Source organism: Leptodactylus fuscus, chromosome 5 (genome assembly GCF_031893055.1).
Source record: "Leptodactylus fuscus isolate aLepFus1 chromosome 5, aLepFus1.hap2, whole genome shotgun sequence".
In the NCBI taxonomy this organism is placed as follows: Eukaryota; Metazoa; Chordata; class Amphibia; order Anura; family Leptodactylidae; genus Leptodactylus; species Leptodactylus fuscus.
In genome coordinates this window covers 168,542-186,088 of record NC_134269.1, presented here as the reverse complement: position 1 = coordinate 186,088, position 17,547 = coordinate 168,542, and the positions used below count along the sequence as shown (strand labels likewise).

Sequence of the window (17,547 nt, the reverse complement as noted above, 5' to 3'; positions counted from 1 at the left end):
TGACTGCACCAGCAGAATAGTGAGCGCAGCTCTGGAGTATAATACAGGATAAGTAATGTAATGTATGTACACAGTGACTGCACCGGCAGAATAGTGAGCGCAGCTCTGGAGTATAATACAGGATAAGTAATGTAATGTATGTACACAGCGACTGCACCGGCAGAATAGTGAGCGCAGCTCTGGAGTATAATACAGGATAAGTAATGTAATGTATGTACACAGCGACTGCACCGGCAGAATAGTGAGCGCAGCTCTGGAGTATAATACAGGATAAGTAATGTAATGTATGTACACAGCGACTGCACCGGCAGAATAGTGAGCGCAGCTCTGGAGTATAATACAGGATAAGTAATGTAATGTATGTACACAGCGACTGCACCGGCAGAATAGTGAGCGCAGCTCTGGAGTATAATACAGGATAAGTAATGTAATGTATGTACACAGCGACTGTACCAGCAGAATAGTGAGCGCAGCTCTGGAGTATAATACAGGATAAGTAATGTAATGTATGTACACAGCGACTGTACCAGCAGAATAGTGAGCGCAGCTCTGGAGTATAATACAGGATAAGTAATGTAATGTATGTACACAGTGACTGTACCAGCAGAATAGTGAGCGCAGCTCTGGAGTATAATACAGGATAAGTAATGTAATGTATGTACGCAGTGACTGCACCAGCAGAATAGTGAGCGCAGCTCTGGGGTATAAGTGAGTTGTTTGTCTTCTATGAATTCATAGGGCAGTGTCTGCTGCTCAGTGTTGTTGGATAAGTAATTTGACCTCCTGTAATGCCCTCCCTGACCACTAGGTGGTGCTGATGGCTTAGACTTGTGCATTAGATTTTGCAGGCTCCCTGTGACACGTTTGTATCTCTATGTTGTAGTCGTCGCCTTCCTCTTCCACCAGTTTGGCGCGTTTTACGTCTCCTCGCAGTCCCGCCTCTTTTAAAGTGAAGTCTGATCCCATAATTCTTCGTCACTTGGCCGTACATTTGCGTTATGGTCTCTTCAGACACTGAGGCCACGCCCATTGCTAGCAAATGTTTTTGCAATAGTGTGATGTTGGATACGGCGAGTTCTTCATACGGTTGAATTTTATGTGACCAATGTAACGTAAATGTGAGCCAATGTATCACTGATGGCGCCATCCGGGGCCCAGAGTCCGCCCTACATGGGGAATCGTTCACCATGCTTTACACTACAGCCATTCTGTGGTGTACACTGCCACCTGCTGGTCACTAGCTGTGATAGGGATCAGGGAGGTGCACCCAGTAATATCCAGCATACTCTGCAGTAGCTTACCCTCTGTGGTGGAGGATGCGGGCACAGGGCCATGTGTAGCTATAACACAATTATGTGGGGCCCTGCTGGAGATAAGGGGGCCCGCAGCAGTAGGATGGGGGAGGGGCAAATTAAAATAATGTGAGTCCAATGTGTGGAACATGAAAAGGGGTGTTATAGTGTGTGGGCGCCAATAATGGCCAATTGTGGGGGCAGTTCTGGTAAAGGGGGGCGGGCCCATGGGACCCATCAGAAGCCTCCCATTAGTCATACATGCATGTCCAGAAAACAATGGGGGAGGGGTCTCGTGACAAATGACTCGGCGCGATGACATCGACCAGAGAAATGTTTTACTTCACATGACTTGAAATGACAAACGAGACAAAAGATCATCAAAATATACAAAACATAAAGAACCCCCCCGATACATAAAATAACCGCAACGGGATCCTTCATCCTCCCCCACAAGATGGCGCCATCCAGTCTACAAGGTGCGGTCAGCAGAAATCGCTCACATCCGCCATGACACGTCTCACTGACCCCGACAAAGATGTGAGAACAGGGTGAGGCCTCCGACCCTTAGAAATGTGCAGGGTCCGGGCCCCCTCCCCCACCCCATGTGCAGTGCGGTCACTGGATCCAGTGCTGAAGACGAATATGACAGAGGACACTGCAAGTGATAACTGAAGGTTATAACAGAGAACCCCGGCAGTGGCGGATCACCGACACGTCAGTATCTACGGGGGAACCCCGGCAGTGGCGGATCACCGACACGTCAGTATCTACGGGGGAACCCCGGCAGTGGCGGATCACCGACACGTCAGTATCTACGGGGGAACCCCGGCAGTGACGGATCACCGACACGTCAGTATCTACGGGGGAACCCCGGCAGTGGCGGATCACCGACACGTCAGTATCTACGGGGGAACCCCGGCAGTGGCGGATCACCGACACGTCAGTATCTACGGGGGAACCCCGGCAGTGGCGGATCACCGACACGTCAGTATCTACGGGGGAACCCCGGCAGTGGCGGATCACCGACACGTCAGTATCTACGGGGGAACCCCGGCAGTGGCGGATCACCGACACGTCAGTATCTACGGGGAACCCCGGCAGTGGCGGATCAGACACGTCAGTATCTACTGGGAACCCCGGCAGTGGCGGATCAGACACGTCAGTATCTACGGGGGAACCCCGGCAGTGGCGGATCACCGACACGTCAGTATCTACGGGGAACCCCGGCAGTGGCGGATCACAGACACGTCAGTAAATACCAGGAACCCCGGCAGTGGCGGATCAGACACGTCAGTATCTACGGGGAACCCCGGCAGTGGCGGATCACAGACACGTCAGTATCTACGGGGAACCCCGGCAGTGGCGGATCACAGACACGTCAGTATCTACGGGGGAACCCCGGCAGTGGCGGATCACCGACACGTCAGTATCTACGGGGGAACCCCGGCAGTGGCGGATCACCGACACGTCAGTATCTACGGGGAACCCCGGCAGTGGCGGATCAGACACGTCAGTATCTACTGGGAACCCCGGCAGTGGCGGATCAGACACGTCAGTATCTACGGGGGAACCCCGGCAGTGGCGGATCACCGACACGTCAGTATCTACGGGGAACCCCGGCAGTGGCGGATCACAGACACGTCAGTAAATACCAGGAACCCCGGCAGTGGCGGATCAGACACGTCAGTATCTACGGGGAACCCCGGCAGTGGCGGATCACAGACACGTCAGTATCTACTGGGATGAATATTGGGGGGAGGGGTTGTGCTTTGCTGTAGACTCGGAGCGATCCAGTTCATGTAGACGTTTCGATCAATGAGTTGCGGTCACGCATGTACACAGGAAACCTTCATAAGTGGGGAGTGATGACCTGGACGAGGCGTCGCCCCATAAATACACCCGCGAGGTTTTACAAAGTTTGTGTCCTCGCTGGGACGTTTCCTTCAAGACAGCAGAGATGATAGAAGAAGAAACCAGCGGCCTATGGGAGGACTCTGCCCTCAGCCATGTACAAGGAGGCTCAGCGAGGCCAGAATCGGTCAGTGTGAGCCACCCATGAGGTCTGTCCAATACATAGTCGGTGCGATCCCCGTGACGTCCCGACCTCAGATTTGGTCCCTTCCTTCTCAGCTTTCTTGTCCAGTTCTTCTAGATATAGCAGCAAAGATGGCCGGAGGGAACCCAAATCTGCAAACCCTGATCCTGCCCCATGTGCCGGCCTCCGCACCCCTCACCGGCCTCCGCACCCCTCACCGGCCTCCGAATCTTCAGTCACAAGCTCCACTTTCTGTTTCCGAAAACTCAGGCTGGAGTCGGCTCCTCCTCAGGTGTCTCCGGGCCGGGTCACGAGCTGCCGCGCCGCCTGCAGGACCCGGTAACGTTCTCGAAGATTCCTCCTCCTGACGTGTTCATTGGTGATCTCCTGGACGTACCGGGAAGGAAACCAGCCCTTCCTGCCGTCCGACAACCGAATACCTTCATACCAGCCTGACAACAGAGAAGACAGGAGAAGTGGTCACCTAGGGGGTCAGCCCTACACAGCACAGGGGGGGGGGGGGGGGTGTCAGCCCTACACAGCACGGGGGGGGGGGGGGGGGGGGGTCAGCCCTACACAGCACGGGGGGGGGGTCGGGCCTACACAGCACAGGGGGGGAGGTCGGGCCTACACAGCACGGGGGGGGGGGGGGGGGGGGGGGGGTCGGCCCTACACAGCACGGGGGGGGGGTCGGGCCTACACAGCACGGGGGGAGGGGGGGGTCGGGCCCACACAGCACGGGGGGTCAGCCCTACACACCCACCCCATACAGTACAGGGGTCAGCCCTACACACCCACCCCATACAGTACAGGGGTCAGTCCTACACACCCACCCCATACAGTACAGGGGTCAGCCCTACACACCCACCCCATACAGCACAGGGGGGTCAGCCCTACACCCCCACCCCAGACAGTACAGGGGTCAGTCCTACACACCCACCCCATACAGTACAGGGGTCAGTCCTACACACCCACCCCATACAGTACAGGGGTCAGCCCTACACACCCACCTCATACAGCACAGGGGGGTCAGCCCTACACCCCCACCCCATACAGCACAGGGGTCAGTCCTACACACCCACCCCATACAGCACAGGGGTCAGTCCTACACACCCACCTCATACAGCACAGGGGGGTCAGGGCCTACACACCCACCTCATACAGTACAGGGGTCAGCCCTACACCCCCACCCCATACAGCACAGGGGTCAGCCCTACACACCCACCCCATACAGTACAGGGGTCAGCCCTACACACCCACCTCATACAGTACAGGGGTCAGCCCTACACCCCCACCCCATACAGTACAGGGGTCAGCCCTACACACCCACCCCATACAGTACAGGGGTCAGCCCTACACACCCACCCCATACAGTACAGGGGTCAGCCCTACACACCCACCCCATACAGTACAGGGGTCAGCCCTACACACCCACCCCATACAGTACAGGGGTCAGCCCTACACACCCACCCCATACAGTACAGGGGTCAGTCCTACACACCCACCCCATACAGTACAGGGGTCAGTCCTACACCCCCACCCCATACAGTACAGGGGTCAGCCCTACACACCCACCCCATACAGCACAGGGGGTCAGGGCCTACACACCCACCTCATACAGTACAGGGGGTCAGTCCTACACACCCACCCCATACAGTACAGGGGTCAGCCCTACACCCCCACCCCATACAGTACAGGGGGGTCAGCCCTACACCCCCACCCCATACAGTACAGAGGTCAGCCCTACACACATTCACACTCCTCGCACCTTCTGACGTCTTGCGCAGAACGTTGATGATGTCGGCAGGCTCCAGGGTGAGCTCGTCCGCCTGCGTTGCGGTGTACTGCTCTACACAGTGGACTTGGGGGCAGTCTGAGGACAGAGACAGAGGTATGATATCATCAGACAGAAGGGAGATGACATCACCAGACCGGGGCAGATTAACCAGACACTCACCCCAGTCCTCGTAGATGGTGTCACTGCCGGAGGAGGCCTCATCATTCTTAGCGGGGAACACTGCCACCCAGCGATGTAAGTCCGACCTGTGCAAATACAGGGGGCGCTGGTGAGAATGCACTACGGGTACAGAGGGCGGGGCAGGCTTATATCTCCTCCTGTCTGTATCACCCTGCAGGGGGCGGGGCAGCTCATAGCTCCTCCTCTGTATCACCCTGTAGGGGAAGGGGCAGGCTCCTAGCTCCTCCTCTGTATCACCCTGCAGGGGGCAGAGCAGGCTCATAGTTCCTTCTGTCTGTATCACCCTGCAGGGGGCGGGGCTGGCTCGTAGCTCCTCCTTACTCACTGAGTGGGCGCCTTGAACAGGCGGTCGCAGGTTTTCCTCTGGTGATTCTCCAGGAGGGTGAGGAAGAAGCTGTTCTCCATGGTGGGGCAGGACTGGAGCTGGACCAGGGAGCGGTGAGCATAGTCCAGGACAACATGTCTGTCACTGCTGGGCGGAGAGGAGAGAAAGGAGAGGGAAATGTGGTAACCCGAATATGAGAGGGGCGGAGCAACGGTATACAGAAGGGGAGGGGCGGAGTAATGGTATGAGGGGGAGGGGCAGAGCGATGGTATACAGAAGGGGAGGGGCGGAGCAATGCTATATAGAAGGGGAGAGGCGGGGGCAATGGTATATAGAAGGGGAGGGGCGGAGCAATGGTATATAGAAGGGGAGGGGCGGGGCAATGGTATATAGAAGGAGAGGGGCGGAGTAATGGTATATAGAAGGGGAGGGGCGGAGTAATGGTATGAGGGGGAGGGGCAGAGCGATGGTATACAGAAGGGGAGGGGCGGAGCAATGCTATATAGAAGGGGAGAGGCGGGGCAATGGTATATAGAAGGGGAGGGGCGGAGCAATGTTATACAGAAGGGGAGGGGCGGGGCAATGGTATATAGAAGGGGAGGGTCAGAGCAATGGTATACAGAAGGGGAGGGGCGGAGCAATGGTATATAGAAGGGGAGGGGCGGAGCAATGGTATATAGAAGGGGAGGGGCGGAGCAATGGTATATAGAAGGGGAGGGGCGGAGCAATGGTATATAGAAGGGGAGGGGCGGAGCAATGGTATATAGAAGGGGAGGGGCGGAGCAATGGTATATAGAAGGGGAGGGGCGGAGCAATGGTATATAGAAGGGGAGGGGCGGAGCAATGGTATATAGAAGGGGAGGGGCGGAGCAATGGTATATAGAAGGGGAGGGGCGGAGCAATGGTATATAGAAGGGGAGGGGCGGAGCAATGGTATAAGGAAGGGGAGGGGCGGAGCAATGGTATATAGAAGGGGAGGGGCGGAGCAATGGTATATGGAAGGGGAGGGGCGGAGCAATGGTATAAGGAAGGGGAGGGGCGGAGCAATGGTATATAGAAGGGGAGGGGCGGAGCAATGGTATATAGAAGGGGAGGGGCGGAGCGATGGTATATAGACGGGGAGGGGCGGAGCGATGGTATATAGACGGGGAGGGGCGGAGCAATGGTATATAGAAGGGGAGGGGCGGAGCAATGGTATATAGAAGGGGAGGGGCGGAGCAATGGTATATAGAAGGGGAGGGGCGGAGCAATGGTATATAGAAGGGGAGGGGCGGAGCAATGGTATAAGGAAGGGGAGGGTCAGAGCAATGGTATATAGACGGGGAGGGGCGGAGCAATGGTATATAGACGGGGAGGGGCGGAGCAATGGTATATAGAAGGGGAGGGGCGGAGCAATGGTATATAGAAGGGGAGGAGCGGAGCAATGGTATAAGGAAGGGGAGGGTCAGAGCAATGGTATATAGAAGGGGAGGGGCGGAGCAATGGTATAAGGAAGGGGAGGGGCGGAGTAATGGTATATAGAAGGGGAGGGGCGGAGTGAAGGTATATAGAAGGGGAGGGGCGGAGCAATGGTATATAGAAGGGGAGGGGCGGAGCAATGGTATAAGGAAGGGGAGGGGCGGAGTAATGGTATATAGAAGGGGAGGGGCGGAGCAATGGTATATAGAAGGGGAGGGGCGGGGCAATGGTATATAGAAGGGGAGGGGCGGAGCTATGGTATATAGAAGGGGAGGGGCGGAGCTATGGTATATAGAAGGGGAGGGGCGGAGCAATGATACGGGGGAGGAGCAATGATATATGGGGAGGAGCAATGATATTTGGGGTGACGTCACCTTTTCTTCTGGGTAATGAGCAGGAAGTCATTGAACAGGAAGAAGTAGACGGGGGTCAGTTTTGTGGGTTTGATCCCGAAGAGACTTCCCTTCTGCTGCACCTCGCTCAGCTCCCCCTGCTTCTCCAGGAAACGGTTGTGGGATATGATAGGCACGGCCTGAAACAAGACACACCCATGAGGAGATGACATCACCGCACTGCAAAGCCACACCCCTAAGGTGATGACATCACCAGACTGTTAGGCCACACCCCTCACCTTGATCTTATCAAACTCAATCTTGGAGGAGATGTGGATGAGCTCCTCCGTCTGCTTCATGCGGCCGACCTCGCGGTTACACTCCTGGATGATCTGCGGGGTCAGGACACACGTGACGGGTTAGTCAGCTGACAGTAAGGTCACGTGTCGTGTATGTGGACGTGGCATTTACCTTTGAGACGGCGTCCAAGGCTTTGCTGGCGTTTTCTTCGCTCTCGGACCCCTCCTCCGTCCTTTTCAAAATATTCTGTGGAATCCTCCGTCCTTTTCAAAATATTCTGTGGAAGGAAAGAAACCAAGAGGTCATGTGACCACACTGGGCGGGGCATAGTGCTGGGGGTGGAGCCAGGCCCCTCATTACCTCTATCAGCATCTTGATCCGGGTGATTCTCTGGAAGGGCAGAAGGAGGAAGGACATGAAGGGCAAACGCTGGCACTGGGGCAGCTCCTGTAGGCGGCAGAGCACGGCGTGGAACTGGGGGCTCCTCTCCCTGCGATGGGGGAGAGACAGAGGGATCATGTGCGCCCCCTAATATACACGTACAGGCAGTGTGCCCCCTAATATGCACGTGCAGGCAGTGTGCGCCCCCTAATATACACGTACAGGCAGTGTGCGCCCCCTAATATACACGTACAGGCAGTGTGCCCCCTAATATACACGTACAGGCAGTGTGACCCCTAATATACACGTACAGGCAGTGTGCGCCCCCTAATATACACGTGCAGGCAGTGTGCGCCCCCTAATATACACGTACAGGCAGTGTGTCCCCTAATATACACGTGCAGGCAGTGTGCGCCCCCTAATATACACGTACAGGCAGTGTGCCCCCTAATATACACGTACAGGCAGTGTGCCCCCTAATATACACGTACAGGCAGTGTGACCCCTAATATACACGTACAGGCAGTGTGCGCCCCCTAATATACACGTGCAGGCAGTGTGCGCCCCCTAATATACACGTGCAGGCAGTGTGTCCCCTAATATACACGTACAGGCAGTGTGTGCCCCCTAATATACACGTACAGGCAGTGTGCCCCCTAATATACACGTGCAGGCAGTGTGCGCCCCCTAATATACACGTGCAGGCAGTGTGCGCCCCCTAATATACACGTACAGGCAGTGTGTGCCCCCTAATATACACGTACAGGCAGTGTGCGCCCCCTAATATACACGTGCAGGCAGTGTGCGCCCCCTAATATACACGTACAGGCAGTGTGCGCCCCCTAATATACACGTGCAGGCAGTGTGTGCCCCCTAATATACACGTACAGGCAGTGTGTGCCCCCTAATATACACGTACAGGCAGTGTGCGCCCCCTAATATACACGTACAGGCAGTGTGCGCCCCCTAATATACACGTGCAGGCAGTGTGCCCCCTAATATACACGTACAGGCAGTGTGTGCCCCCTAATATACACGTACAGGCAGTGTGCCCCCTAATATACACGTGCAGGCAGTGTGCGCCCCCTAATATACACGTGCAGGCAGTGTGCGCCCCCTAATATACACGTACAGGCAGTGTGTGCCCCCTAATATACACGTACAGGCAGTGTGCGCCCCCTAATATACACGTGCAGGCAGTGTGCGCCCCCTAATATACACGTACAGGCAGTGTGCGCCCCCTAATATACACGTGCAGGCAGTGTGTCCCCTAATATACACGTACAGGCAGTGTGCCCCCTAATATACACGTGCAGGCAGTGTGCGCCCCCTAATATACACGTGCAGGCAGTGTGTGCCCCCTAATATACACGTACAGGCAGTGTGCCCCCTAATATACACGTACAGGCAGTGTGCGCCCCCTAATATACACGTACAGGCAGTGTGCGCCCCCTAATATACACGTACAGGCAGTGTGCGCCCCCTAATATACACGTGCAGGCAGTGTGTGCCCCCTAATATACACGTGCAGGCAGTGTGTCCCCTAATATACACGTACAGGCAGTGTGCGCCCCCTAATATACACGTACAGGCAGTGTGACCCCTAATATACACGTACAGGCAGTGTGCGCCCCCTAATATACACGTGCAGGCAGTGTGTCCCCTAATATACACGTACAGGCAGTGTGTGCCCCCTAATATACACGTACAGGCAGTGTGTGCCCCCTAATATACACGTACAGGCAGTGTGCCCCCTAATATACACGTGCAGGCAGTGTGCGCCCCCTAATATACACGTGCAGGCAGTGTGCGCCCCCTAATATACACGTACAGGCAGTGTGTGCCCCCTAATATACACGTACAGGCAGTGTGCGCCCCCTAATATACACGTGCAGGCAGTGTGCGCCCCCTAATATACACGTACAGGCAGTGTGCGCCCCCTAATATACACGTGCAGGCAGTGTGTCCCCTAATATACACGTACAGGCAGTGTGCGCCCCCTAATATACACGTGCAGGCAGTGTGTCCCCTAATATACACGTACAGGCAGTGTGTGCCCCCTAATATACACGTACAGGCAGTGTGCGCCCCCTAATATACACGTGCAGGCAGTGTGCGCCCCCTAATATACACGTACAGGCAGTGTGCGCCCCCTAATATACACGTGCAGGCAGTGTGTCCCCTAATATACACGTACAGGCAGTGTGCGCCCCCTAATATACACGTGCAGGCAGTGTGTCCCCTAATATACACGTACAGGCAGTGTGCGCCCCCTAATATACACGTGCAGGCAGTGTGTCCCCTAATATACACGTACAGGCAGTGTGTGCCCCCTAATATACACGTGCAGGCAGTGTGTCCCCTAATATACACGTGCAGGCAGTGTGTGCCCCCTAATATACACGTGCAGGCAGTGTGCGCCCCCTAATATACACGTGCAGGCAGTGTGTCCCCTAATATACACGTACAGGCAGTGTGTGCCCCCTAATATACACGTACAGGCAGTGTGACCCCTAATATACACGTACAGGCAGTGTGCGCCCCCTAATATACACGTGCAGGCAGTGTGTCCCCTAATATACACGTACAGGCAGTGTGTGCCCCCTAATATACACGTACAGGCAGTGTGTGCCCCCTAATATACACGTACAGGCAGTGTGCCCCCTAATATACACGTACAGGCAGTGTGCCCCCTAATATACACGTGCAGGCAGTGTGCGCCCCCTAATATACACGTGCAGGCAGTGTGCGCCCCCTAATATACACGTACAGGCAGTGTGTGCCCCCTAATATACACGTACAGGCAGTGTGCGCCCCCTAATATACACGTGCAGGCAGTGTGCGCCCCCTAATATACACGTACAGGCAGTGTGCGCCCCCTAATATACACGTGCAGGCAGTGTGTCCCCTAATATACACGTACAGGCAGTGTGCGCCCCCTAATATACACGTGCAGGCAGTGTGTCCCCTAATATACACGTACAGGCAGTGTGCCCCCTAATATACACGTGCAGGCAGTGTGCGCCCCCTAATATACACGTGCAGGCAGTGTGTCCCCTAATATACACGTACAGGCAGTGTGTGCCCCCTAATATACACGTACAGGCAGTGTGCCCCCTAATATACACGTGCAGGCAGTGTGCGCCCCCTAATATACACGTGCAGGCAGTGTGTGCCCCCTAATATACACGTGCAGGCAGTGTGCGCCCCCTAATATACACGTACAGGCAGTGTGCGCCCCCTAATATACACGTACAGGCAGTGTGTGCCCCCTAATATACACGTACAGGCAGTGTGCCCCCTAATATACACGTACAGGCAGTGTGCCCCCTAATATACACGTACAGGCAGTGTGACCCCTAATATACACGTACAGGCAGTGTGCGCCCCCTAATATACACGTGCAGGCAGTGTGTCCCCTAATATACACGTACAGGCAGTGTGTGCCCCCTAATATACACGTACAGGCAGTGTGTGCCCCCTAATATACACGTACAGGCAGTGTGCCCCCTAATATACACGTGCAGGCAGTGTGCGCCCCCTAATATACACGTGCAGGCAGTGTGCGCCCCCTAATATACACGTACAGGCAGTGTGTGCCCCCTAATATACACGTACAGGCAGTGTGCGCCCCCTAATATACACGTGCAGGCAGTGTGCGCCCCCTAATATACACGTACAGGCAGTGTGCGCCCCCTAATATACACGTGCAGGCAGTGTGTCCCCTAATATACACGTACAGGCAGTGTGCGCCCCCTAATATACACGTGCAGGCAGTGTGTCCCCTAATATACACGTACAGGCAGTGTGCCCCCTAATATACACGTGCAGGCAGTGTGCGCCCCCTAATATACACGTGCAGGCAGTGTGTCCCCTAATATACACGTACAGGCAGTGTGTGCCCCCTAATATACACGTACAGGCAGTGTGTGCCCCCTAATATACACGTACAGGCAGTGTGTGCCCCCTAATATACACGTACAGGCAGTGTGCGCCCCCTAATATACACGTACAGGCAGTGTGCCCCCTAATATACACGTGCAGGCAGTGTGCGCCCCCTAATATACACGTACAGGCAGTGTGCGCCCCCTAATATACACGTACAGGCAGTGTGCGCCCCCTAATATACACGTACAGGCAGTGTGCGCCCCCTAATATACACGTGCAGGCAGTGTGCGCCCCCTAATATACACGTGCAGGCAGTGTGCGTCCCCTAATATACACGTGCAGGCAGTGTGCGCCCCCTAATATGCACGTGCAGGCAGTGTGCGCCCCCTAATATACACGTACAGGCAGTGTGTGCCCCCTAATATACACGTGCAGGCAGTGTGTCCCCTAATATACACGTACAGGCAGTGTGCGCCCCCTAATATACACGTACAGGCAGTGTGCCCCCTAATATACACGTACAGGCAGTGCGCCCCCTAATATACATGTGCAGGCAGTGTGTCCCCTAATATACACGTACAGGCAGTGTGTGCCCCCTAATATACACGTACAGGCAGTGTGCGCCCCCTAATATACACGTACAGGCAGTGTGCCCCCTAATATACACGTGCAGGCAGTGTGCGCCCCCTAATATACACGTACAGGCAGTGTGCGCCCCCTAATATACACGTACAGGCAGTGTGCGCCCCCTAATATACACGTACAGGCAGTGTGCCCCCTAATATACACGTACAGGCAGTGTGCCCCCTAATATACACGTGCAGGCAGTGTGCGCCCCCTAATATACACGTACAGGCAGTGTGCGCCCCCTAATATACACGTACAGGCAGTGTGCGCCCCCTAATATACACGTACAGGCAGTGTGCGCCCCCTAATATACACGTACAGGCAGTGTGCGCCCCCTAATATACACGTACAGGCAGTGTGCGCCCCCTAATATACACGTGCAGGCAGTGTGCGCCCCCTATTATACACGTACAGGCAGTGTGTGCCCCCTAATATACACGTGCAGGCAGTGTGCGCCCCCTAATATACACGTACAGGCAGTGTGCGCCCCCTAATATACACGTACAGGCAGTGCGCCCCCTAATATACATGTGCAGTCAGTGTGCGCCCCCTAATATACACGTACAGGCAGTGCGCCCCCTAATATACATGTGCAGTCAGTGTGTGCGCCCCCTGCTGGCTCAGCACCCTCACATGAGCTCGCTGTACGTCTTCTCCTGATAGACCTGGTTCCGGACATAATCGATATACACAGAGAAGTGATGGACGGCGTGATGATGGATGATGTCACACACGTCTGATATAATCACGTCTTCATCCACCCGCGACTCCAAGTCCATCAGGAACCTGCAAAGACACCAAAAACAATGTTGTGCGGGATCATAACATGACGGCAACGCAACGCGGCCCCGGTCAGCCTCACGCCACACACTGCGGTCACTCACCTCTCACTGACTTCTTTCACCTTCAGGATATTGGAGAACAGAATCTTCTTCTCCCGGATCACCAGAGATTCCTGAAGATCCCGCGAGCCCAGGAAGTGCTCAGTCAGCACATTGAGAGAGCGGAGGTACGAGGCCTCCGAGGTCAGCACCTCAAACATGCTCTGAGGACAGACAACATGGCCGACCGTCAGTGCAAAGAGAATACTGGCGAATACGAGTATAACCCCTCCCCTCTACACACACAACCCCTCCCACAACCCCTCCCCTCTACACACACAACCCCTCCCCTCTACACACACAACCCCTCCCCTCTACACACACAACCCCTCCCCTCTACACACACAACCCCTCCCCTCTACACACACAACCCCTCCCCTCTACACACACAACCCCTCCCCTCTACACACACAACCCCTCCCCTCTACACACACAACCCCTCCCCTCTACACACACAACCCCTCCCCTCTACACACATAACCCCTCCCCTCTACACACATAACCCCTCCCAACTCTAGATATAAACCCTGCCTACTGCAGGTATAACCCCTTCCCCTCCTAGACATAACTCCTCCCACTCCAAGTATAACCACTCCCTTCATAGATATAACCCCTCCCCTCTCCCACCTCTTGTATTTTCTTCTCGTCATTGCTCATACTCTCCAGGACGCCGCTCTCGATCACAGACGGTAACTCCTGCCACAGAGTGTTGTGAGGCGCTGCTGACCTACGACCTTGTTTCGGAGAACCCCCAGCAGAAAGCGGACTTTCCTGCGAGGAGTCGTAGCTGGTGAAACTGCTGTTGCGGGCAACTGTCTGCCTCCGGATCTCCTTGTTGATCACAGTCTGACGGTAGGTTTGGTACAGCGGCTCTACAAATGACACACATGCAGATAGGATCACGTGTCTATGTACACGCCACAGACACAGCGCACACATCACAGCTTCTTACCATCCCGCAGGTGAGACTCCCAGTCTATGGATTTTGGGCTCTTCACAGAAGGCGTCCTGGAAGAAAACAACAAGAACCTGAGATCAGGAGAACAATATGGCGGCTACAGCAGGAAAGACCAAGAGATCTCACCATATATAACCGCAAGATAATACACAACATGTATAATACACACATGTACACGGCATTTAAAATATACACAAACCTCAACATCGAACTCTCTGCAGGCAAATCCGAGTCTGAAAAGCACAAAAAATAAAATAATGATCACAAAATGTAATATATAACTACTATAATACTACTCCTATGTACAAGAATATAACTACTATAATACTACCTCCTATGTACAAGAATATAACTACTATAATACTACTCCTATGTACAAGAATATAACTACTATAATACTACTCCTATGTACAAGAATATAACTACTATAATACTACTCCTATGTACAAGAATATAACTACTATAATACTACCTCCTATGTACAAGAATATAACTACTATAATACTACTCCTATGTACAAGAATATAACTACTATAATACTACCTCCTATGTACAAGAATATAACTACTATAATACTACCTCCTATGTACAAGAATATAACTACTATAATACTACCTCCTATGTACAAGAATATAACTACTATAATACTACTCCTATGTACAAGAATATAACTACTATAATACTGCTCCTATGTACAAGAATATAACTACTATAATACTGCTCCTATGTACAAGAATATAACTACTATAATACTACCTCCTATGTACAAGAATATAACTACTATAATACTACCTCCTATGTACAAGAATATAACTACTATAATACTACCTCCTATGTACAAGAATATAACTACTATAATACTACTCCTATGTACAAGAATATAACTACTATAATACTACCTCCTATGTACAAGAATATAACTACTATAATACTACTCCTATGTACAAGAATATAACTACTATAATACTACCTCCTATGTACAAGAATATAACTACTATAATACTGCTCCTATGTACAAGAATATAACTACTATAATACTACTCCTATGTACAAGAATATAACTACTATAATACTACTCCTATGTACTAGAATATAACTACTATAATACTACTCCTATGTACAAGAATATAACTACTATAGTACTACCCCTATGTACTAGAATATAACTACTATAATACTGCTCCTATGTACAAGAATATAACTACTATAATACTGCTCCTATGTACAAGAATATAACTACTATAATACTACTCCTATGTACAAGAATATAACTACTATAATACTACTCCTATGTACAAGAATATAACTACTATAATACTACCTCCTATGTACAAGAATATAACTACTATAATACTACTCCTATGTACAAGAATATAACTACTATAATACTACTCCTATGTACTAGAATATAACTACTATAATACTACTCCTATGTACTAGAATATAACTACTATAATACTACTCCTATGTACAAGAATATAACTACTATAATACTACTCCTATGTACAAGAATATAACTACTATAATACTACTCCTATGTACAAGAATATAACTACTATAATACTGCTCCTATGTACAAGAATATAACTACTATAATACTGCTCCTATGTACAAGAATATAACTACTATAATACTGCCCCCTATATACAAGAATATAACTACTATAATACTACTCCTATGTACAAGAATATAACTACTATAATACTGCTCCTATGTACAAGAATATAACTACTATAATACTACTCCTATGTACAAGAATATAACTACTATAATACTACCTCCTATGTACAAGAATATAACTACTATAATACTACTCCTATGTACTAGAATATAACTACTATAATACTACTCCTATGTACTAGAATATAACTACTATAATACTACTCCTATGTACAAGAATATAACTACTATAATACTACTCCTATGTACAAGAATATAACTACTATAATACTACTCCTATGTACAAGAATATAACTACTATAATACTGCTCCTATGTACAAGAATATAACTACTATAATACTGCTCCTATGTACAAGAATATAACTACTATAATACTGCCCCCTATATACAAGAATATAACTACTATAATACTACTCCTATGTACAAGAATATAACTACTATAATACTGCTCCTATGTACAAGAATATAACTACTATAATACTACTCCTATGTACAAGAATATAACTACTATAATACTACTCCTATGTACTAGAATATAACTACTATAATACTACTCCTATGTACTAGAATATAACTACTATAATACTGCTCCTATGTACAAGAATATAACTACTATAATACTACTCCTATGTACAAGAATATAACTACTATAATACTACCTCCTATGTACAAGAATATAACTACTATAATACTACTCCTATGTACAAGAATATAACTACTATAATACTACTCCTATGTAGAATAATATAACTACTATAATACTACCTCCTATATACAAGAATATAACTACTATAATACTACTCCTATGTAGAATAATATAACTACTATAATACTACCTCCTATATACAAGAATATAACTACTATAATACTACTCCTATGTACAAGAATATAACTACTATAATACTGCGCCTATGTACAAGAATATAACTACTATAATACTACTCCTATGTACAAGAATATAACTACTATAATACTGCGCCTATGTACAAGAATATAACTACTATAATACTACTCCTATGTACAAGAATATAACTACTATAATACTACTCCTATGTACAAGAATATAACTACTATAATACTACTCCTATGTACAAGAATATAACTACTATAATACTACTCCTATGTAGAATAATATAACTACTATAATACTACCTCCTATATACAAGAATATAACTACTATAATACTACTCCTATGTACAAGAATATAACTACTATAATACTGCGCCTATGTACAAGAATATAACTACTATAATACTACACCTATGTACAAGAATATAACTACTATAATACTACTCCTATGTACTAGAATATAACTACTATAATACTGCTCCTATGTACAAGAATATAACTACTATAATACTACTCCTATGTACAAGAATATAACTACTATAATACTACCTCCTATGTA

The 17,547-nt window shown here is 50.4% G+C and overlaps 1 protein-coding gene across 5 annotated transcripts in view; it reads right to left on the bottom strand.

Annotated features, from left to right (window-relative positions):
* Positions 1–1,621: 1,621 nt before the first annotated feature.
* The window catches only part of LOC142202305 (uncharacterized), a 44,212-nt gene continuing 28,286 nt past the window's right edge, over positions 1,622–17,547 (bottom strand). For 3 of the 5 annotated variants that reach the window (XM_075272365.1, XM_075272366.1, XM_075272367.1), the window contains exons 4-16: positions 14,658–14,691; positions 14,453–14,508; positions 14,128–14,372; positions 13,504–13,664; positions 13,253–13,405; positions 8,084–8,213; positions 7,895–7,969; positions 7,723–7,815; positions 7,466–7,623; positions 5,634–5,780; positions 5,288–5,373; positions 5,099–5,203; positions 1,622–3,782 (exon numbers count right to left, since the gene is read on the bottom strand). In XM_075272365.1, coding sequence (XP_075128466.1) covers positions 3,619–3,782; positions 5,099–5,203; positions 5,288–5,373; positions 5,634–5,780; positions 7,466–7,623; positions 7,723–7,815; positions 7,895–7,969; positions 8,084–8,213; positions 13,253–13,405; positions 13,504–13,664; positions 14,128–14,372; positions 14,453–14,508; positions 14,658–14,691 — 1,607 coding nt within the window. In that variant the 3' untranslated portion in view covers positions 1,622–3,618. The remainder of the gene's footprint in view (positions 3,783–5,098; positions 5,204–5,287; positions 5,374–5,633; positions 5,781–7,465; positions 7,624–7,722; positions 7,816–7,894; positions 7,970–8,083; positions 8,214–13,252; positions 13,406–13,503; positions 13,665–14,127; positions 14,373–14,452; positions 14,509–14,657; positions 14,692–17,547) is intronic. The other 2 variants (XM_075272368.1, XM_075272369.1) reach the window with 2 other exon arrangements.